Source organism: Pleurodeles waltl, chromosome 8, assembly GCF_031143425.1.
Source record: "Pleurodeles waltl isolate 20211129_DDA chromosome 8, aPleWal1.hap1.20221129, whole genome shotgun sequence".
NCBI classification, from domain to species: Eukaryota; Metazoa; Chordata; class Amphibia; order Caudata; family Salamandridae; genus Pleurodeles; species Pleurodeles waltl.
The window spans coordinates 1,002,744,609-1,002,769,659 of NC_090447.1; the positions used below are offsets into that span (position 1 = coordinate 1,002,744,609).

Below are 25,051 nucleotides of genomic sequence, written 5' to 3' on the forward strand. Positions count from 1 at the left end.
ATAGATCAGTGCTTACATTTATTCTGAAACTCATGGCGAGAAATTACTGATTTGAAGTCTTTCCTTTGGGTTTGAATCTCTGGTGCAACGGGATTATTTAATTTAGTCAGCACTGGCTGGTGAAGTGAAAAAGTAATCTTTTTCTTTCCTTAAGACAGTCACTAGACACGCTTCGCATTTGATGAGGTAAATATCCATCAGTAACGTGCTACGCATACACTTCCTGAAATTAGTTCACCGTTTGATTGTTTTTCAACCCAGCAAAAAACATGAAAGAGCATGGCCCCTGGACAAGATATGAGCACCATGACTGTATTTGCACAGCCCATTAAAAACATGGGTCTAAACTGTAAATGTAATAATCAAACATCAAATTCACCTGTAATATGGTAGCATAGCAAAGCATGCACATGATTTTTAATTTAACAATATGTTAAATATTTTTTATTCTATTTTGTATGGGCCTTCCACTGAAACTACAGCTGAGTGGTCCTACCATTTGGCATATGGCAAGGGCCTAATTCTCTCATTACAGGCAGAAATAATGTGGCCAAAGTTAACAATTCCACCAGAATCTTCACTCCCCTTAATTGGCATTACACGTTTTCGGCCCGGAATGGGGAATAGTAAATGGGACCCACATTAATTTGGTTCAACATTGCATGGGAGTCCTTATTCTAAGGCATTTTAATGAATATTTAATTTCACTTGTATTTCTGCAACTGGATGAACTTACATTTAGGCAAAACGGTGTATCCCGATGATGTATCTCTTGAGGATTTAGAAGCATATTCACATAACATGTTTCCAACTTCCTTGCTAAAATGCATGCAAATGTGGAGAAAAGAGCACAATTTCCCTATACGTCACTTTACAAAGCTCATTTTAGCTTACCACTTTCTGTGTCTTTAAAAAGCATGAAAAAAATTGAAAAATGCCATTATGAGCAGGATGGGCTCCTTGCAAAACTGTCAAAACCAGCCACATACTGAAGGTGGTACGAGTACAATGGGGCTGTAAAAAAATGGGTTATTAGTTGATGTGGGTGGAAGGCCCACTCAGGGTGAACCACAAAAGTCACTAAATTAACCTGTGCACAACCCTTTAGTTGCTTGGCACAAAGCAGTCAGGCTTAACTTAGAGGCAATATGTAAAGCATTTATGCAGCACACAGGCAATAAAAAGTGAAAATGTAACACAAGAAAAATCCCAAACCAACTTAGAAAAATAGATTACATTTTAATAAATACAATGATAGCACTAGTCAATAAAACAACAAACAGTTGAACTGGAGCTATACAATTATATAGTTATAGTGCCAGTTGCCGTCACCTGGTCTTAATACACTGGGGAAAGTCCCAAGTTCAGTCCCACCGTGATGGAGCATGGGTCAGAGTTCGTCCTGCTGAAAGAGTTACCTTCTCAAAGTCTGAAGCGAAGAGTTCTGTTTGTGCTGGAGAAGCCCATGTGGAGCAGGGAGAGTGGCGCAGATGGTCATTACTGTAGTGCGAAGAGCAGGCTGAGCAGCACAGGCTGTCTTTGCTGTAGCACGAAGAGCCAGTTAAGTGTCGTGGACAGTTGTTGCTGGAGCTTCGCATAGGTAGTCACGGCGGGCTGTCTTTGCTGTTGTGCCAAATACAGATCCTCACAGTGCTGGTCCGGTCTGGTGGTTGCTGTAGCACAAAGATCAGGACCTCACCAGAGCTTCAGTCATCACCGGTGGCAGAGTTTTGGCATTAAGGGTTACTTTCATGGTTGTGAAGAGTGCAAACTTCAGCATTTCACCTTTTCTTCTTGGGAAGAGCGCAGGCTGATGTCCATCAAGGGTCCAGTAATGGGGGGGGTTCTTGGAGACCAGGAACTCACTCCAGCAGATGCCAGAAGCGATCAGGCAGGTCCAGTTGCAGGCCCAGTTCCAGCAAGCCAGCTGGGCAGTTGCAGGGACGTTTCTGGAGATTTTTATGTCCCTGTAACTCAAGTAGAAGATAGTCCACATGCCCTTAGATTAGCCTAGGATGAAAATAAGCAGGTCCAGTCATCCTTCTCATACATCAAGGGGATACTGCAGCAAGCAAATCCCCTGGCAGCAGGGCTGATCTGTAATATCCACAGGTCCAGGTGTGTTCTGAAGAGTTTATGCGAGCCTTTGTGTGTGAGGGGTACCCTGGCCTACCCCTACTTCCAATTTTGGAAATCTATTCCCTTCCCCGTCAAGCTCCAAGACACCTGGTGTGAAAAAACTCTGGTGTCAGGTTCTTTTGTGTATGCTGGAGGCAAGACCTCTGAAGTATTAGTGGGGCAGGGCAATGCTCCACCCCCAGCCATTCTGGCATGATGGCCCATCCTGTCCACAACTATTCTGCTTTGTGTCAGCGTCTGAGAGGAATACAAAATCCCTAACAGCAGAACCATTCACAGTCATGTGCCCCAGGACACTCGCAGAAGGCACAAATGGTTAGGGTAAGAGAATGCTAACTTTCTATTATGACTTAAAATCCAACTTTACCTTTAAAGAGGATTTTAAATTACTATCTATTTGAGTCTAAACAGCATATTCATATGTGCTTCCAATCCAAATTTAGCACCTATTACATTAAAAAAGGTAACCCAGTGATTAGCCAATGTTCAAGATGGGCCTTACAGTAGTGAAAAACAACTTTAGGAGTATTTCACTATCAGGTCATGCAACATTTAAGTACAAATGTCCTACTTTCTAAATACCATGCACCCTGCCCTATGGGTTTTTAGGGCCTACCTTGGGGTGATGTAAAGTTATTAAAAGGAATGGTTTAGGACTGGCAAAAGGTTTATTTTGCTATGTCAAAATGGCAGTTTATAACTGCACTACAGGCTGCAGTGGCAGGCCTGAGACATTTTAAAAGGCCATTTCAGTGGGCGGCACAATAAATGCTGCAGGACCACTAGTATCACTTATTCTTCAGGCCCTGTTTACATGAAATGCTATTTTATAGGGATGCAAAAAATAAATTAAAGGTGCAAAGTGACTGGGTAAAGGTCGAAATGCACTGTATTTATGAAATATGGTGTGTTTCTTTCCTTTCCCCCTGTCCTGGCGTCCAATTTGCTAGCTAGCTCCAATGCAGGCACCTTTGCACCATGGTGAAACAGCACTTGCGTTGTATGCAGGATTGTTTTTGTGCAGGAAGGGGAACCTTCTTGTACAAAAAGAATCCATGGAGGAGTTTTCCTCTTTCTACGTGTGCTGCAGAAAGAGGAAAAAAGAAGGAGAAATCAAGATATTTTTCCTCATTGCGCCTGCCCTGGAGAGGCCTAAGGTTTTGACGCATTCCCAGGTTTACATTGCCTTGTAAATCTGGGAATGCACCAAAACCCAGGGGTGTTGTGTGGGAAAACCCACTGTAACACCCATGGAATGCTCCACTGAAGCAGAGTAAGGCAGCTCAGCAACCAGCACTGCATTGGCTCACACCATATCTATGGGGCCATGAAAAGTTATGCAAAGTGACTTTTCCTGGCCTCCTAGTTATGGGTCTGCACTCTGTGCCACAGAAGCGTAAAAAAAGTGATGCTCCAGTGGCGCATAGGGCTTGTAAATATTCCCCACAATATTAAAAGGTCAATGCTCAGATTAATTGGTGCAGATCGGTAAGGGCTGTTACAAAGACAACAACATATTGTGTAGTTATTGCAGGAACACTGCGGGACCCATCACATAGAGAGAGCACTGGAAGTACTAACTTAATGCATTGTCTCTGCCACAGATCGGTCTCACTGGTGTCTTTAACAGTGAAAGAGTGGTGCATGGTTTATATCACCTTATACAGTGGTAAATTATTGCTTATCTCTTAAACCTTATAACATTGTGCCAATCTTGGCTGGAAACGTAACAGCATTTTGACACCTCAAGAGTAATTACTAGAGTACAATGGGCACAACACAATAATACAACAAAAAGCAAAAAAAAAATAGACCAAAAACAACAACAGGGCACAACGCAACAAAACAGTCTAACAGAATGCAATACAACAAGTACAATACAAGGTTGGCCAAAAACACTCACCAGAACAATAAACAACCCAATAAACAACCCAACACATCACCACTTCAAAAAATATATCTGTATCACAATTATTGACAAGTCTAAGAAAAGAACAAATTCAGTCAATATCTATAGTGTTTTACCTCACGTGTGGATTGTGTTTTTTTTTTATCGGGAAATCTCGAAATCAGTGAACTAAAACATCCGTGCGTGAATTGAGATTATCCAGATATTATATATCAATCATGTTGTATATTTAAGTAGCATTTGTAATGTTGTTTCTTTCCCTGAGCTGTGTTTCAAACTGCAGCATTTTCAAAGCAACAGGACACATCTATAAAATGTAAATGGTTATCAGGCCCTGCCATACAAGAATGGCTTTGCCTTTTCAGTAGCCACAGTTACGACAAATGATTCCGATGCGATTGGCATTTAAAAATGGACAGCAATAATCAGCAATAGTCAAGGTGACTTTTAACTGTGCGAATGTCTTTGGGCTGAAGGGCTGCATATGCACCAAAAATGTGATGGCAATTACTCTGTAGGCCTTTTCTCGCAAATCACTGGTGTTGTGTTGATATTAATTCCCTTATTATGACCTGTGGGAAATCACATGCTGAGATTCCAGGTCTCTGGAATTTATGATATTGACCAAAATCTCTATATAAATTTCCTGAAATTATAAATTAAACGCCTCAGAATGGACAATACCTAGGTGGATGCAGAGACACAGGACAGAATTAAGCACAGAATTCCCTATTTCGGGCCGTTTAGAGCAGGTGGTAAAAGACGGCAGGAGGTAATGTTGGCTGGCAAGAGGGAGCATTAAGGTCCATATTTATACTTTTTTAGTGCTGCATTTACATTATTTTTTGCCGCAAACTTACAAAATACAATTATATTTTGTAAGTTTGTGCCGCTTTTGCGTCACAAAATGACGCAAATGCGGCGCAGCAAAAGTATAAATGTGGGCATAAATGCTTTCCCCTTGTCTTTCCTGAAGATCAAGAGGGGGTTTAGAAACAAGTACAGACTGCTATGCAGCCCTTCCCCAAGGTGATTTTACCAGCAAGATTTCTATCCAGTAAAATTGGGTCTGGTGTTCTCACACTCAGAGATGTAGGGGTTTAAAAAATGTGCCACCTATAATTGTGCTGAGCGAAATTCCACACAATCATTACGCTCCAAACAGCCCGAAGTTGGAGCCAAACCAGAGCTCCGAATAGATCCCAGTCGGCGCCACACAAGAGTTACCCTCGAAAAGCTGGTAGTCAGAGACACACAAAAAGTATGCTCCAGACAGCTCGTAGTCGTCACCACTAAAGAATTACACTTTGGACAGCTCATAGTCGGAACCACACAAGAATTACACTCTACACAGCTTTCCCTTCATAAGTTATTTAATATAATTGCTTATTACTCCGGCCATCTATACAGGATAGATATTACTTTTACTGAACTCACCTGTGCTAATCTTATGGTCATCAGAAGTAAGAATGGCTAAATATGCCCTGCAAGTATGCAGTCCTGCGACCTGCAGTTGATACGGAAACTCTGTTTCACGCTCATTAATCCACTGAATAAACTGCAGAATGGAACTCTCGCCGTGAAAAATCAGTTTACTGAATGTATCTTTATCCATTCCTTTGTAATTTCAGTACATAACCAGAAAATGTTCCCTACACGCAATCCTAGTTCATTATATAGCTAATCTCTCCCTTCACATTGTTGAAAACAGTTCGACCTTGTACAGGGCTTGCAGGGTGTTGCAAGAGGATGCCATGTCTATAAATCTTCTTGACTTCCCTTCAGGGGTTTTAGCTCTTTGCTGCGTTGTGAGGTCATTCTAATTACCCTCGTGAAATTAAACTATGCAAAAATCCCCTTCCGCATTCCATGCATCACAGGGATCATCCAGTGATGTTGTCTCACTTAAACACAGTTGCAGCATTCAAAATACTGTGAGACAAAACTTTCCAACCACTGTGTTTATCTTTTTTGTTTAGAACTAATTGGTTTCGCACGCCCGGTGAGGTTAGAAATCCCGTAGAATAATGTGTCTGAAAACCATGTTTACTTAGTGTGGTATATAAGATAAGGCTCTTCAAATTAAAGCTCTGCGAAAAGGTCATCTCTGCCAAGGATAAGTTAAGAAGTCATATATTTCAATAAGGTTCTTCTTCACCTGAATGCGAGTGGTCGTTCTGCAAAAAACATGGGCGCTGCGTGTAAGAATTCGCTTTTTGGATATCTAGGAGGAATAGCAAAATCCGCTGCCACTTGTTCAGCATGCAAGCCACCAGTGCACATTTTAACTGTGTATTGCATTTAAGTGTTGCCTGCATTCCAAAGCACGCCTTACAACGATTGGTCTGCGAGTGGCCTATGAGCGACGGGTTCGCTACAAGATGTCTAACAGTGCCTCTAAGGTTCACGTTCATGGAACGAATAATGGGCCCCATTAAAGGCCGATGATGGCAAATTCACAAGAGTGCGGTTAAAGCACATTGACATTTTGAGCCTGAGGCAGATAATAAAAGGGATTTTAGTACCCAGCTGGATGGAGGCACCTCAGTGAAAAAGTACCTTTTATGATTCTGACATGTTTTTGAAGGGCATCAAGGATCATTTTCCAGTGTCTGATAATTCTAGAACTGATTCACAAACTGCATTTTGCACAACGTAAAGTAGTACTGTTAGTACTACTTACTACAAAATACAATTCACAGATTTAAAGGGGAAGATATCTACTTCTGCATCTCCTATCTTTTCTATGCAGAAATCTGCGCAGATGTAAGTTTACTACTTAGTAGTAAATGGGAGTATGACTGTGGGAATGGTGGGAAAATGGGGAATAACTATCACATACTGAAATATGTGCTGAGATAATGCAGAATGCACTATAGGCCAAATTATAAGTTTGGCGGTCCGAGGACCACCAAACCCGCGGTGGTGGTCAGACCGCCACACACCTGCCGTCTGACCGCCAGATTAGAACCCTTCAGCACCACGGTGAGGATTATGAGTACTCTTTCCACCAGCATTTTCATGGCAGGTCCCCACCATGAAAAGGCTGGTGGAAAGGTAGTGAAGGGAGCCACAGCAGGGCCCCTTCACTGCCCATGCCAATGGAATCGTCAGTGAAGGGTCCCCACTGCCAGCACTCTCAGAGCACACACTGTGGACAGTGTGCATTCAGAGGGTGCTGTTGTGCCATGCCACTAGCCTTGGTTCCTTTAAGGGAGCTGAGGTCAGTGAAGTGGCACTGTCTCTGTTGGTCTGAAAGACAGAAATATCATAATACAATGTTTCTGCTGGTCTGCCCTGTGAAAACATCGTAAATCGACTGGGGGGAGGCTGCAGGTATGATGGCAGTCTCCTCCCCGCTGCTTTGGAGGTCAGATCACTCCAACCGGCAAAGTCGTAATCAGGCCCTTTATCATGCAAGAGATATTTAGAGTACGTCATTGAAGGGTTGCCAAGGGTCGCTGTTCCAATCCCTAGCTTGCCCTTAACAACCCCTAGAACTGCATTTGTGAACCCTGACCTCAAAGGTAGCAAAATCAGTGCCAGGAACACAGGGACATCATGTCCTTCTGGACATCAGTTGGGGTGATTATCTCTTTGTTTTTTGCCATTTTTTTATTTTCTTTAATTGGTGAATGTGTAAGCATCTGTGTGTGAGTAAATGTATAGGTTGAATAATGTGTAAAGTAACTTCCTCTATGTCTGGCCTTTTGTTGAACTGATGTTGATGATTAAAATGTGGCATTGTATGGCATGGGTTGCTTGCAAAAGAGCCAAATTGAATTATAATCACAAGCAGGATATTATACTACTAAAGTGCTATTGCAATAATACAAAATTCTAATCCACAAACCTACAAGCATAAATCTACATCTCTCCTATGTTTTCTATAGGAAGATCCTCACAGATGTGAGATTACTACTTAGTAGTCATTGTGGGAGGGACAGGGGGTGCTAGAAAAAAAGGCCATAACTGCTACTAAATGGAAAGGATTTAAGAAAAGACAGTAACCCACCTACAAAGAACTCATTGCTTTTCACAAACAACACTTATAAGGTTACTACAGAAAAAAGGGACCCTAAATAGTAGTGAACTAATTGAGCTTAGAGTTGGAGTAAATACAGTAGTACACATGGCCAGCCACTAGTACTACAAAACCCTTCCATAGAATAAAATAGAAGTGGATATTTAAGATAAATCCCCATAGGAAATCATGTTTAATTGAATTGAAATGTTGAAAGTAGTTAAAAATATAATGTAATGTTAAAAAAGTCTAAAAATGAAACTTTTTAAATTTAATTATAAAATATATTAACCACATTTTTTAATTTCTAAATTAATGTAACTTTAATCATTATTAAAAGATAATTAGATTGTTTTAATTTATGTTTTATATATCACTTTTAATAATCATTGATCCATAAAATAGTTTTACTTTGGATGGGAATTTCAATTTAAGCTACTGGAAAATACTTTTGTTCAATTAAATGTATTTAAATAGATTAAAGATTTGATTCAAAATTGGGGTCAGTGTGCTGTAAAATGTTTTGTTTTGTTCTGCATAAAAATAATCTATATAAAATGAATTTATAATATTATTTAGCATACAAATATTGTAATAGCTTTATTTCATTAAATAAACGTTTTTACTTTTATCCGTACATTACCATATGAAGAGTCCACAATCAGGATGATCTTACCTCTTCCTATTGAAAAATATAGGGGAAATTAAAAACTTCTATTAAACGTTATAATACATTAGTAAAAATATAGCTATATTAAATATTATTGTGAATTCATTTTATGTATTTATTTTAAAAGTGCTACAAAATAAAAAAAATTACAGCACTATGAAATTGTATTTGAATTATACCATTAGTAAGGATAATATTATTACATTGAAAAAATATATTTTTTTCTGAAGTTTAAATTAAAATGAATTCCTACCTAAAGTTTTAAAATAATTTTTATTACACATTAATAATTATTAACCAAGATGTATAGAATTAGGTTAATGTTTTTTTCTTTACATTTTAATAAAAGTAATGTTACATTCATTTTTCAATTAAAACAAGTTGTTAAAATGTATAGTTAAAACATAAATATACATTTTTCAGATGTTATTCTTAACATTAATTTATATTTGTTTATACTTTTAACTATTTAAAATAATGTAATTTATTTTATCATTATTTCTTGTGGAGTTATATTTTATGTCTCTGTCTATGCTATTTTCTATGGGAGGGTGTTGCAGTATTAGTGTCTAGCCATGTTTTATGCTGGATTTCCTACTGCTTCTTCTTGGCAGGAGTAACTTACACTCCCAAAAGTCTTTTCACACAATTTTCAAATTTTGTGAATAGCCAAAAGTAGTAAGGTTACTCAAAAGCGAAAGTCTATATTACATGTGTTTATTACTCACAAGTGTAAGTTACCTTTATTATTGTCCCCATTGTGGGATTAGTTCAAGGGAGCTACTAACCGTGAAATACATTGGTTTTTAATCAAGTGTCACATTTTAATATTGTTGAGCAACTGAAGATCTGATTTAGAATTGCAAAAATATGACCAAATGCTGATTATGGAAATGTGAGTGGTTTTACATAATGCTCGAACCCTAGAAATAGCAAAGCACTGAAAAAGAATAACAAAAATAAATACCGCAGATCTTGATAGCTATTTGGAATATCGCCAGCTTTCAAACATAATTTAGCTCCAACTGGATCTCATTTCCAAGTTTGTCCCAGTGGAAAACAAATGACACAGCTCAGACCTACAAAAATGAACAATAAATCCCTACTTCAGTGCAAATACACTGTAGGATGATTTTTTTCAGTTTTAGTCTACGTTTTAAGAGTTGCAAATCCATTGAATGAATGGATGAGTGAATGAATGATAACATTTGTAGCACACTCAATACCAAGAGACTCACTAGTGAAAGACATACCAAAAATCAGCCAAGCACTGGAGAACAAAGCGAATGTGTGTGTGTTCTTTGTAGTTTCTAGCACCCAAAGTCTGGACCACTTGCAATAGCTGTCACAGATATTTAGAGCTCCCTAAAGAGCGTGTATTTCTATAATCTGGTTTTGCCCAATAGCAATACTGACATGAGTGTGTGACTAACTGCAATATTCAGAGTTGTGCAGTATGGAACAGAAGAACAGGCAAAATATGTTATTACTCCTTTATTCTCTATACCAACTGCTGAAACCACAGTGAAGAGGAAATACTGTGCACAGGAAAAACCCAATCTTGTAGGATTGAGAATTCAATGTAGAGTTTTACCACATGATTGTAATGGCATGATTAAAATAAGCTACCTAGATTTATGAATGACATACAACTTTCACTGGGTTTAAATCACAGAGGTTGAGGATTCCTTCTCTCAATCAAACATATCAAGGTAACGTAACTTAAAAAAAAGTACATTTTGTTCTTTAAATTATTGTTTACAACTTAGGTTGCAATAACAGCTTACAAGGCAGTTCATGAAAAATATTTGAAAATGAAGGACATTTATTGAGTCTTATTTATGTTTTACACTCTGAGCAACAGAACATACACACCAGCAAAGCTGTTTCTTTTTTTCCTCAGAGAGAAACGGAAAGAAAGAGGGCTACAGACTCACATGGACAAAAAGAAAGAAAAAAATCCTGGAAACCACTTTCTTGGTCTGACACTTTCTCCAGAAGTTATAACCGATCAACTGAAGCTACTGTAAGTGATTTCAATAAGTAAATCCATGTGTATGTTGTGTTCCTATGTTTACAGATAAAAATAAAAAAGACCCATCTGCACTTCATGAATATTTTGTAAGCTTTGAGGTTTTTGACCATAAAGAGGCATACTGTGGCAGTGATAATGCAATTATAAGGTTATACAATGCTAAGGTGGATACACATTAATGCGGACTCAGAGATGACAGCCGTTCTCTGGGCTTGCACCCTCCGACTGATTACAATGCTATCCGAACAACAAATGAGTATTTATTTCAAATATAAATCATCACAAAGTATACCTATCTTGATATCCTACTGTAGTTGGTGGTACACCCTGGATTTTCCACCATTCCAGGGCAATTTCAGAGTCTGGCACTGGTCCCATACATTTCACTTTTTCACCCTGAATCTCCAGTCAGAGGAGGTGGTGTTTCAAGAAAGGAGAGACAGAGCTTCCTCCAGAGACCATCTCACTCACCAGCAAAGCTGCTGCACAGGAAAAAATCTCAAATGTTACTTTTTAAACACTGATTAACAATTATTAAGCATTTGTATTGATGACTCTACTATATTTATTCACTTAATTGAGCTGTAACTCATATTATAAACTGGTTCCCACTTAATTAAGTCAACATTTATTTGAGTAATACTTTTTCATTGGAGTTCTACATATAAACACACTGTCAATAGCCTCTGCTCAGTTGATTGCAAATAATTTCATAAATATTATTTGCTGTTACTCATAATGCAGTATTAAATAAATCAGCAGATTCTTCCAGGTACTGCCAAAGGTATGCATATGAAAACAGACTTCTTGACTTAGAAAAGTGGAACAGGCAATACAATTAATTTATTTTTAAGTTACTAGAATATATAAAAAAATGATTGTAGCTTTTATGTAGAAAATACACTGCCCAAATTACTCAATATAAAATTTTAAGAGAAGCTTGAGATTGATGCATTACATCTTATTCTTTCACATCAGAAAGGGAAGCAAGTCAAGTTGATAAAAGTTATTTTCAAGGGACTTCATCATAATCATTTAGTCATGTAGAGGAAAAGTAAGGAAAGGTACTCTTGTATCTCATTTTGTGTATTTTCCCAGGTTTTCTGTATATTACATGTCATTTGTCTTGCTTGTCTAAGGTTATTGTACCTTTTATTTCAGTTTGGTCAGATTATTTTCCTTAACTGACCTCCTTTGTTGCCTTTAATTGGATAAATTGGTCTTAAGACCACCCTTACACAACTGATCTCGGACTTCCACCTGAAATCGGGTGGAATTCCAAGACCAGTCAGCTGGCAGTTGGTGGTGCGGAAGTGGTACTGCCACACCAAAAAGAGACTGCACACTGTATTACAACCCGTAATAAGGTGTGGTGGTGTCCAGAAGGCGAGGCACTTCAGGCGGTGGAAGTGCCGTGACCCATGCCCTCCCGGATGACCTCCTCAACAAACATGGTAAGTGGATCGTCCGACAGGGGAGGGGGCTGTGTGTGAGTGCAAGTGTGAATGTTGTGAATATGGGGACTGGGGGAGTGTTTGTGGGTGCATGTCTGCATGTGTGAGTGATTGTGTGTGGACGGGGAGGGGTTGAGTGTTTGTGTGAGAGCAGGTGAGTGTGTGTATGCAGCACTGGGATGTGTGAATGTATGTATGCGCATGGGGGAATGAATGCGAGGGTGAGTGAGGTGCTTGTGTGTGTTTGTCAGTGTGAATGGGTGTGTATGTCGCGTTTGCATGGGTGAGTAGGGTTGTGTAAGTGTGTGAGTGCATGTGTGCAGGTATGTGAAACTATGTGCAAGTGTATCCTGGTGACAGGAATGCTTATTCCTGTTACCAGGGGGCAAGACCGCCAGCTTTTTCTGGGAGTGCCACCACCAGAAAAATTCTGACGGTCTCCCGCTTCGTGATACCACTAGTGGTATCACACCCTCCTCCGTGCTGGAGGTATTCGCCTCCAGCCGAGTGGAACGCAGTAATGTGGCAGGGCGGATGGCGGCTCAGTGGTTTGGCTTCGGCCAAACTCCTAATTTGGTGGTATTCACTGCCAGCCCGACGACAGTGACACCGCCACAGTGGCCCTAACGTCTTCAGACCTCCAGGGTCATCATGAAGGCCTATGTCCTTAAATGTTAAACAGTTGAAACAACCAGTTAAAATACAGAAAATAATCCTCTTATCATAGAAACTTCAATCACAAATTCTTGATAAACATTCTGATACAAATGGAAGGTATATTTATGTTAAAGTTATGATCCTACATTTTGAAGAGATATACCTGCAGATATTTTGAGGCTTGGTAATATTCCACTTATTGTTCGTTGAGATTTAGATTTTCTATTTGGCCCATTACTTGATCCATTCTCTTCTACAACATTCAAGCCTCCCAATGACATTCCTCTTTTTGATGCCCTGTATTTAAGAATACAAAGGGGGTCAGTACGACCCTGGCGGATGGCGGTAAATTAGGGAATGGTACTGCCAACAGGCTGGCGGTACCTTTTCCCAAATTATGACACTGGCAGTTTGGCTCAAGCCAAACCGCCAATGTACTGCTCCGTTTGCCAGGGTGGTAACAGCTGCTGGGCTGGAGACTTAAGTCTCCGGCCCAGGGGCCATCACAATCCCACCATCGGGATTATGACCCCGCCTACCGCCATGGTTTTACTACCAAGAAACCATGGTGGTAGGCACTATCAGTGCCAGGGAATTCCTTCCCTGGCAGTGATAGGGGTCTCCCGGCCCCTTCCCCTCCCTAGAGTCCTTCCCCACACCCCCTCCCCCTCCTGACCCCCTGACATCCACACGTGCACTCATACACACACACATATCCACATACACCCAAGCATGCACACATACATTCCCACACACCTCAACACACACTAAGATACATTGTCCCACACACACATCCACAATACACAACAGACACTTACACTCACATTCAGTCATACATGCACACATTCCACGTGACTCACACCCGCATGCATGCATAGAAAAACAGACACAGACACACACACACCCTCACACACGCACACAACACCTCCCACCCTCTCTCCTGTCGGAGAACCTGACTTACCTGCAGGGGGTCCTCGGCAGGAAATGGGACACGGCGCTGCTGCCAGCAGCAGTGTCCACCAGCAAAACACCACCAGGCCGTATCATGGAACATGATACGGTCGGCGGTGTTTTGCTGGCGTGGCGCTGCTGCTGGCAGCAGCGCCACCTTACCACGTCCACCGCCATGACTGTAAACGGAATTCCGCCAGCCTTCTGGTGGAATTCTGCCTACGGTCATAATGCGGTAGGCAGCTGGTAGCCACGGCAACGGTATGATGGCGGCTGTCGCCGTGGCAGTAGGCACCATTTGCCGCCAATGTCATAATGAGGGCCAAAATGCATTGACTAGTAGATGCTGCATTTTCAAAAAATGTTTGTGCGTAATTTATGATCCACAAATTGGGCAGATTTGACTGGGCTGGCTAGCTATGATTTCTGTCTGTCTAATATTTGATGATTCTTCATGTTTTCATCTTAGATAGAGAAGGAATAATGACATTGTTGTGAATGATGGCAACAAAGAAAAGATGTTGCATGCTTTAGACCAATATTTTTTACTTATAATATAGAAAATTGAACTTCAACTATAACTCATTAGGGTGCTTTAATACATATATTTGAGGTACATATATAAAGACACATAAAAATACATTGTTTCCTGCTAAAATTTCAGACCTAGAAAAACATATATAGGGCACATTTGTTACTTCTAACAATAATATTTATATATTGTTCAGAAACTTTGTTATGAATATCATCCAGTACTTACTACTACAGCTGGTGTCGTTTGAAGCTAAAGGAAAATGTTATGTTAATAACAATAGACCAGGCAACCTACTTGTTAATTATCTCTTCATCAAACAAGACAAGACACAGATATATGTGGTTAAGGGAACAGATGGGATAGCACTGGTTGACATTAAGGATATCATTAATACATTGAATTATATTCTACCTTATACTGTAAACCAAATAAATTAATACAGACATCATTTCTATTTATTATATTCATTATTTTTTAAACATTTAGCAATCTTCCTGTGCTTTCCCAAAATGATAAGCAGCTTTTTAAAAATCTCCTATATATATAAAGACATTACAATTTTAATATTTTCCGTAATATGAGGAAATCTCTAGAACCTAATGGAATTCCTACAGACCTTTATGCATTTTGGTCAACTCAGTAAAATATCACACCTCTTCACATTGTTTGAGGAGTTCAGTTACTCCAGACATATATCTCAGTCCTTTACAGAACCATAAATAAATGTAGTACCTAAACATGAAAAAAGATCTTCATGTGGTCTCTAATTATCGTTCCATTTCCAACAAATAAAGCTGGCAAAATCTTTGCCAAAATGTTAGCAAATAGACTCACTGAGGTTTTGAATACCTTAATTTATCCAGATTAAGTTGGATTTATGAAAGGCAGATTGTCAGCGAACAATAGCAGATTTATTTGCCAAAGTCAACTGGTGTTGTCATTTCAGACTATGTACTATTTTCATTTGGGTCCTAATATTTTAAACATTATGTTTAGTCGCTATGTCAAACAGTCTACTAAGCTTTGTATTAATAGTAATGCATCTCTATCCTTCATTCTGTTCAGAGGAGCAAGACACGGTTTTCATTTCTTTATACCCACACCTATTTTTCAATTAGGCATAGAACCCTTATTTCGTCAGCTCTGTACTTCCATAGGAAATAAAGGCATAGTGTTGTATCTATGTATTATAGTTGGTGCTCACTACACAGGTTCCTAGAACCTTGGCAATGTCATTGGAAGATTTAACGTGGAATGTAGCTCGAATTTGGGGACAGCTGGTATTCAGCTGTATGACACCAGCAGCTTGTCTTCATCCAGGCTCAAGTAAATAGTACTTTAAACGTACCTCTGGTTTCCTGTGTGCTTGCGTTACAACATCTTTCTGGTGACAAGCGAGTGACGAGCTGCTGACACCAAACCTTTAGGCCATTATTGAGATTTCCTTGCACTAGGATGTCTCTTAATTTCCCTCAAGGAAGAGACGTCATGATGCTCATCGTGGCACACAGAAGTTGCATGGGGTGCCCATTGTCAATGGATGTACTTTGATGGGGGATTTTGGATGAAATTGATGTGACCATGTGACGGGTATCAGTCGAGTGATGCAGTAGCAAGAGACACAGAACACCACAGGCCATCCTGAACAACATACGTCTACTTGATACACAGCACATTGTAGTCCGAACTGCATCACATCCCCTGTCTGTGCACATTGTGATGTGGATGTCAGCAGCATGAGTCAGCCAATTTTCATTGGCTAGTGGTGTTGGTTCTGCAGAGTTGGTGTGCTAGCTCTTTCCAGCTTAAAGGTGTGTTGAAATGCTGACACGCTAGTATATGTTTATCTAGGTTTTTGTCTCAGTGTGTACACTGACGCACACAACAATAACAGTGGTGCATATGTCTTTGCTGACTCACTGATGTGCATAGCATGTCTTTATAATCAGACTTTCATCCGGATATGGTGGATAATGCATGTGTATGACAGCACATGTCTGATTAGCATTGGTGTGCACTCTGGTGCACACAGTAGCTTTTCCATGACTGAAGTGCATAGTGGATGCTCAGGCTGGTGCGCACAGCACAACCATCTGATGGATTGTGTGTGCAGATGCTGATTTGCACAGCAGGTATGTGAGTGGACATTGAGTCAAACAGTGGTGTCTGTTCACTAGATTATTTTGTTGTTAATTTATAGCCTTGCTGCAAGTTTATCCCCAAGTTGAACTGTGTGAACAGGAACATTGTGGCATAGTGGTTTTATTTATTGTTTCTAGTGCATTTAATGGGGAAGAATTTTAAACAGGTTATAAGGCTAGTAAAGGACATTTTAAGTAAAGTGAATAAGAAAAGGGAATAAGAACACTTGATAATTCAGTCTATGCTTTAGCTACGTGTACATATCCATGCAAATTGTTTGCTTGCATTTCTGGGTGTTATACTGTATTAATTTTACTCTCTGTTTGTAATTGCTGGCATCATGGAAAATGCAAGATGTAAATCCTCCTCCTCACTTCTAACAAACACCAGGTGATCCACCTGTGGTATGGAAGCAATGGTCTGATGTCTTTGAGACATACCTGGGTGCCACTGGGCCACTACATTTTCACTTAACACTGACAAAATATCTATTGCTGCACTCTTTGGGTTTTGAGGGCAGGACCATTCTCAAGCATTTACCTGAATTTGAATTAGAGGATGGAGAAGAGGAGCCAGATGAATACCAGGAGATTGTAAGAAAACTACAGGTCAGGTTTGATATCCAACCAAGCGCGGTAGATGTTAGGCATAAATTCTTTAAGAGGGTTCAAAATTCAGGTGAAGAATATATATAGGCATACATAAGGGCTTTGAGGTGATTAGTGGCTGACTACCAATTCGAAAGCTTTCCAGATCAACTCATGAGCGGTCAGTTTATTTGTCACTATAGTGAAAAAATGATTAAACAAATTCTCTTGTCCATGAGATCCCCTTTGTTAGAAGTTACAATCAAGACAGCTAAAAGTATTGAGACTTCCCAGGTAGCTGAAAGGGAATTAAAAAGTAAGAAGGCAGATCCAGTATCTGTAGTTAATACCAATTTGAGCAAAGTCCCAAGGGATTTGAAACATGTGACAAGTCCAAATCATTTTTCTCACAACAAGATGTGTGTTTGTGTAGTGCGAATGCATGCATGTCAAAGGTGGAAGGCAATGTCCAGCAAACATTTGAATTGCAGGCAATGTACAAATCATGGGCATTTTGTGAATGTCTGCCATGGTCAGAGATCCAGAGAGTCATCATCATTTAAATGTGTTAGTGATGCAAGTGTACTAGACGATGAAGTTATTGGGAGAGACTTGAAGGATGGGGTCCTTGTGGTTAAAAGTGATGATCTATAAAAGTGTGACATCAGTTAATGTTTTGATTCATATGTGGAAGTCATGGTGGGTGATGAGGTATTAAATTTACCGGAGGATTCTGGTGCACGTATATCAGTGATTACACAAGAGTTATATGACAAGGTTTGGCCAAATCAACCACTGTTACTTCCTGATTGTATGGCTGTGCCCTATGAAGGATGCAGTATTGATTTGTATGGATACATTGATGACAAACAGGAGTTTAATGGTCGAAGGATAGCAGGTAAAATCTATGTACTCCAAAAAGGCCTTAACATTCCAGGTGGTTCCACCAAGGACTGTATGGAATGATTCTCAAACCAGGCAGGAAAAGAGCAAGTGTTGGCCATTAGAGATGATGAGGATCTGAAATGGATCATGAACAAATATCCACATGTAGTTTCTGGAAAGTTAAACATTTCAAACACAAAACCATTGTGAAGAGGGTGTAAGACTGATTAAACATAAACTCAGGAATGTGCCTTTCAGCATACATACGGATCTAGAAAATAATTGGATGCTTCATGCAAAAGTGGCATAGTTTAAACTATTGATTCCTCAATGTGGTTGTCACCTTTGATTGTTGCTTGCAAACACAATGGGGAATTGTGTTTTTGTTGACCTCAATTGTCTTAACAGAGAGATATGGATTGATTCACATCACATCCCTAACATTTGTGAGTTGTTGGCTGAGTTGAAAGAGGCAATTGTCTTTTTTTTTTTTTGTTGCAAAGCTGGGTCTGGCTTCAGCTTACCATTAGATCAAGTTGGATCTAGGTTTGAGGCACCTCACAGCATTTGTTTGCCCTTTTGGGACATTTCAGTATGTCCAAATGCCTTTCAGGACAGCTTCGGCTGCCTTGGTTTTTCAGAGGGTTATTTTCAGCATGCTCAAGGGGAGACAGTCTCTATAATCTTTCAAGACGATGTATTAATTTATGCCCCGACAGTCAAACTCAAGACAGGATTTTAGATGAAGTCTTGAAAAGATTCAACACTCAAGGGATTGTGCTCCGTAGGGACAGGTGTGTTTTTCTCATCGACAGAGTGGAATATTTGGGACATTTGGTAACAGGTCAGGGAATCAAACTAAACCCAGTATGGTTAAAAGCCAAACCACAGGTGGATAAAGTAGGTTTGAAGTCATTTCTTGGCATGTCTGAGTTTTATTCTAGAATAATGGAAACTTATGCAACTAAGCTGAGAACCTTGTCCTTTATGTTAAGGAGAGGTGTTGCGTTTGAATGGAGCATGAAGTGCCAAATGGTTTTCCAGTGGGTGAAAGAGCAATTATCTTCTGCTAAGGTGTTGAAAAATTATGACCCTAAACTCCAGTGAATTTTGACATTAGATGCTAGTAATGTGGGGTTGAGTGTAGTCCTCATCCATGTGAAGGATTCTCAGGTTCAGACCATTGGATATGCATCCAGAGTGTTAACTGGTGCTGGAAACCTGTATTCAGTAATTGAAAAAGAGCTTTTGGCTTGCTGATGGGCAGTCATCAAATTTAGAAATTTAGTGTGGGGTAAACGTTTTGGGATACAGATGGATCACAAATCTTTATTTTACATTTTGAGTGGCAAGAATGGCAAGAGTTTTACTCTGCACAGTGCTAGATTTTTGACAAAATGTTTACAGTTTGATTTTGTGCCTTAGTATATCCCAGGTGGGAAAAATAGATGTGTCAATTAACTTTCATGCTCACCTGAGTTTGTGGAGCAAAATAAAAAATTTGGATGTGTATTAGAAATGAAGGAATATAGGGGCTTCTGTGGGTTTACCCAAGTTTGATGCCTTTACAGAGCAGTTTTGTCAAAAGGTGCTGAAAGAAGATGCTACTTAGGGTTTGGTCAAGAAGTATGTAATATCAGGTTGGCCAAAGGAAAGAAATCTTGATTTTGATCTCAAAACGTTTGTCAAAATTGCTGAGGCATCGTCAGTGGAAGATGTTCTGTTGTCAAGAGTGGACAAGTTTGTTCTCCATATTATCTTAAGGAATCCTATCATAATGGGAGCTCATGATGGTCATTTAGGTGCCACCAAGACCAAGTGACATGTAAGATTATCATGTTGGTGGCCTTCTATGGATCGGGAGGTTAATCAAGTAATTGAGGAGTGTGTTATCTGTTCAAGTTGTGACAAGTCCATTAAATTAAGAACCCTACCCTTGTGTCCAATTGAGTTGTCCACAGCTCCATGATTAAACATTGGGACAGACATCATTGGCCCATTCAATTCCTAGACTAGCACTTAAGTGTTTGCGTTAGTAATGATTGACTACTATAGCAAATGGCTTGAAGTGAAATTTGAAAGTCAAGTCACATCAAAAGTGGTTGTCGAATTTTTAAAGGAAGTTTAAAAAAAAAAAAGGTTTTACTGCCACATTAGTGTCAAACAACAGTTTCTAGTTTTTTTCAAGTGAATTAAAACAATTCCTGAAGGCAAGCGGCATCAAACACATAAGAAGTTCATTATATCACCCCCAAACAAATGGACTGGCTGAAGGAATATATTCAGTGGGCTATTGTAAGCAGATATGTTGTGGCGAATGCAGTGAAGAGTATGCATTCATTTTGTGGCACCTCTCCTCATGTGTCAACTCACATTTTGGGGGTTATTCTAACTTTGGAGGAGTGTTAATCCGTCCCAAAAGTGACGGATATACCACCAGCCGTATTACGAGTCCCATAGGATATAATGGACTCGTAATACGGCTGGTGGTAAATCCGTCACTTTTCCGTCACTTTTGGGACGGATTAACACCTCCTCCAAAGTTAGAATAACCCCCTTTATCTTTTGAATTATTACGGGGAAGAAGAGCCACAACTTGTTTTTGGCTAGCGTCGATGAATAAGTGGGTTAAAGTGAATCAGGTTAAATGGTGAAATGAGAGCATTAGATCAAGAGTGGAGAAAATGCAACTGAAAAAGTAGAATTATTTTGATGAAAGAAACAAGGTCAAGCTTCTAGAGTTTAAAGTGGGAGAGACAGTTTGAGTGTGTAAATTGGTACATGTGACAAAGAATGAAGCCAACATTGGAGTTCCAGTAAAAGTTGTTCATGTAAAAGGAAACAGTTTGGGAAAAGAAGGCAAAAAGTAGTGGAATAGTAGGAGTGTGGTGAAAGTGAACAATAGAGGAAAGAAAGTAGGTAGTACTGAGAGATATTTGATGGGTTCCAATATGAAATCCTTGAAGCCCAGGTCTGGTGATGGAACACTTGACCAAGGCCAGCTGTGGCAAAATGGGAGCACGGGTTGTCAGTGAGATGTAGTGACAGAAGGAGGAATTTACCTTTTTGTTTTAGGGAATAGACTTTTATCTTTTATAGGTCACAATTTTTGTGTTTGTTTACTTATGGTTGCATAAATACATTTGTTTTGTTCTACTCCTTTGTTTCAATTTTTATTTATTTCTTAAATACTATACCAAATAACATGCTTGCCAAATGTGAGAATAATTTTCTGTCTCCATTGTTCTAACAATTGTCCACTCCCAACTAAAGTTTAGTTTATTAACTTGCCTAGAAAATGTTTTTGTTTACCATGGTAGACTTCGTGCATTTCTGTAAAATCGAAATGCTGTGCAGTATATATATATTGGCATTGTCATTAGAAGGTTCCACATGGAATGAATTTGAATCTGGGGGCAGTATATGTTCACCTATGTGCCATCAGCAGCTTGTCTTCATCCAGACTCGAACAAATCATTTTTTAAACCTATCTCTGGTTTCCTGCATGCTTGAGTTTCCACACATATGTATTGGAAATATTGTACTCAAACCCAGTGGTGTAAGGGGGCCCTGAGGTCCATGGGCCCCTTCAGCTCAGCACAGTGACCTGGGTCCTCCTGAGTGAGTCCAGAGAGGGGACCCCTCCATTTACTGTATGGGGGGAGGTCCCGTCAAGTTTTGTTATGCCACTGCTCAAAACGTGCCTCATGTATATGATCTTCTTTGGTTTATAAGTGAAACAGATAGTTCCACAACATTTAATATAGCCATATGGTAAAGTTACAGTCTATGCCCTCAATATCAATAAAACCAAATATTTTCTTTAAAATATCTATAATACACTGGATATGATATGTAACACTAATATAATCTGGTGCAAAGATAAAATTAAATATTTAGCAGTTGTATTGCTCATTTCTATTAAGTGTATGCTAAAGCTGTATTCTGACAACATTTTATTTAAAAGTAAAGAGAAAATATATAAATCGACAATTAAACTAGTTAGGAAAACTGAATCTATTAAAACAAGTATTGTTCCACTGTCTTTCCCACCTTTATAGATTGCATTATCAAATAAAATAAAATTGACAGAATGTTATCTAACTTTATCAGATAGACAAATACTAGGAAACCTTTTTTTGTTTTTCAGAAATAAACTCCCAAAGTTGTAATTTGTTTCTAAAAAAGAAAAAAGTATTGACCCCCCCATGCACTGAAAGTTTATTTTTTATCTGCCCCTCACTGTCAGGTAAACAAGCAGAAAAAAACAGGTTATTACAAAGTATACCCTAGATAGTGCAGGGAGTGTAATGCCCTTGCTCTGACAACCTCTATTTCATTGCGCCGTCGGAGCAAACTTTTGCATCCGTAGAGGCAACAGGAGCTTTGTCAATGGAAAGTTTATGGTCTGCTATCTCTTAATGAGGTGGGTGGACGGAGGGTTTGACACACAGGAAACTCTGTTGCATTTGTGATGAAGCACCCTGTCTGCCAAACTCTAAATAAGGCCCTTAGTTCCTGAAGTGTCTCTGAAATGGACTCTAATTAAATAGGATAAATTAACCCTTTTCCTCTAACAGTCCTATTAGTTGTTTATAATAATTGTACACTTATCAATATTTATCAATTCTTAAAGTATTGATGAAAATGATGATTCTTGAGCTAGATTGAATCTTTCTGTTAGGGATTACCTGCTATAAAAAATAACTTTATAATACAAATCATTCATCTCACATTCCACAATAAAATGTTTACCATGGCCAGCTTTCCCCACACGAGGACCTCTGAATCACAGGAGTTTGTAAGGTCATTCTACACTAAAAACACAATGGGAGTGGCCCAACTCTTTCAAGGCATTTATATTACAAGGTAGGTGATGCTTCCACCATCTTCCTAGTTTGTGTGAGTGATTTATGCACTCCAGGTTTTTCCTTTGCACTCTACTGCCGATGATCTTGTTCATTTCAAGATAGATTTGGGACCATAGGTTGTGTCATTAAGGATGATGGTGAAAAAGATAAAAAAAAGGACAGGCAAATAGTGAGGATAGCCGTGGGAAAAGGAATGTTTAAATCGTCAATGGATGGTCAATCAATCAATCATAGCATTTGTAAAGTGCTGCACTAACACCCCTAAGGGTATCTGGGCACTGTAGGTGCAGTGTCTGTTGAAAAGTCATATCTTGAGTCTCCTTCTGAAGTTTGCCAGGGAGGGAGCTATTTGGAGGTGGAGGGGCAGACTGTTCTAGGACTCGGCTGCTGTGTAGGAGAGGGAGTGGCCTCAGCTGTCTCTGAGATGGAATGTGGGGTCTTTGTGCAAGGTTTAGTGAAGCAGAGCATAGTTGTCTTCCTGGGATGTAGAAACTCAGTTGATGGTTAATGTAGGATGACCCTAGGTTATGAGAGCCTTGTATGTGAGGATTTTGAATTGGCATCTCTTCTGAAGGGGGAGCCAGTGGAGGTTCATGTGCTATGCAGTGAGGCTTGAGCACTTTGGGAGGTTGAGGATCAGTCTGCCTGTGGTGTTCTGTAGAGTCTGGAGTCTTTTAAGTAGCTGTGAGTCATTCCGGCATATATAGCATTGCCATAGTTGAGGCAGCTGGTGACCATGGCATGCAAGATTTTCTTTCTGGTGTTGAAAGAGAGTCATTTGAAGATTGGATGGAGCATTTGGAGGATGTAGAAACAGGAGGAGGCGACTGAGTTTACTTGTCGATTCATAAATAGTTGGCAGTTGAGGATAATGCCGAGGTTTCATGCATGGTCTGATGGAAAGGTCATTGATCCGAGTTCTGCTGCCCACCAGCTGTGGTCCCATATAGAGGTGTTCTTCCCAAAGATTAAGACTTCTGTTTTCTAGGTGTTTAGTTTGAGACAGCTGTTTTTCATCCAAGTTGCTACATGGTCATGCCATGGCCTAAGTTGGCTTTGGAGTGGTAGGGATCTCCGGTGAGTGAAAGGATTAGTTGAATATCATCAGTGTAGGAGACTATATTGAGTCCATACGATCTGATGATGCCTGCAAGGGGGAGTCATGTAGATGTTGTACACGGTTGGCCTGAGGAAGGATCCTTATGGTATGCCACAGGTGATATTCCTGGGTGTATAAGTGAAGAGAGGAAGGGAATGCTCTGGGTGCAACCTCAGAGGAAATAGGTTACCCACTTAAGGGTGTTTTGTTGAATGTCTATGTTGTGGGGTCTCTTGGGGAGATTGTGGTGGGAGACTGTATCGAACGCTGCAAAGAGGTCCAGAAGAATCAGAGCTTCCGACTCTCCTCAGTCGAGGAGGGTCCTGATGTCGACCGTGGTGGCAATCAGTGCAGTCTTCATGCTGTGGTTGGCCCTGAATACTGATTGTGACATGTCGAGAAGGTGGTTTCGTTCGAGGTACCCAGTGAGCTGTTGGTTGATGGCTTTTTCAAGCACTCTGGCCGGGGAGGGGAGCAGGGAGATTGGTCTGTAGTTTTTGAGGTCTCTGGGGTCAGCAGAGGATTTTTTTTTAGGAGGGGTATGACAATTGCAGGCTTCCATTCATAAGGGGTGATTGCTGTGGTGATGGAGGTGTTGAGGATGCAGGTTAGTTCCGTGGTAACTTAAGTATCTTCTTCAATGCTTTTAAAAATGATAACTTTATAAATATTATAAAATATTTCTCTTGTACCTTCACATTTATATAATGCTTTCTTTAGACTTGTTAAATTTACAGTGTATTCTAACCATGTGTTGGTGGCTTTTTATCACATTTCCAGTTAAGTAGAACATGTTGTGGCCTTCACACTAAATATCTTATCACCAGAAATTATTGGAGCATTTATATGTATCCTGTTATGCACTGCTTGTCATACAATTTTACTTTACATCCCAGTATTAAAAAACATCTTTCTGATGCATTCTTTCAGAGATTGCTAACCATGATAGACCAATTATGAATATAAAGTTCACTTTACCTATACAGCAGATAGAACATGGCTCATATGCAATCTGTTACTACCGCTAATTGGATGGTTTTGTGAGTTACTGGACTTGGCCCAGCCAGTGTCTACACCAGCTCTAATGTTACAC

General features: G+C 39.7%; 1 protein-coding gene across 2 annotated transcripts in view; it reads left to right on the top strand.

The window, feature by feature from the left end:
- KLF12 (KLF transcription factor 12) overlaps window positions 1–25,051 on the top strand; it is a 977,710-nt gene that overhangs the window by 675,001 nt on the left and 277,658 nt on the right. For both annotated transcript variants that reach the window (XM_069205282.1, XM_069205283.1), the window contains exon 5: window positions 10,646–10,768. In XM_069205282.1, coding sequence (XP_069061383.1) covers window positions 10,646–10,768 — 123 coding nt within the window. The remainder of the gene's footprint in view (window positions 1–10,645; window positions 10,769–25,051) is intronic.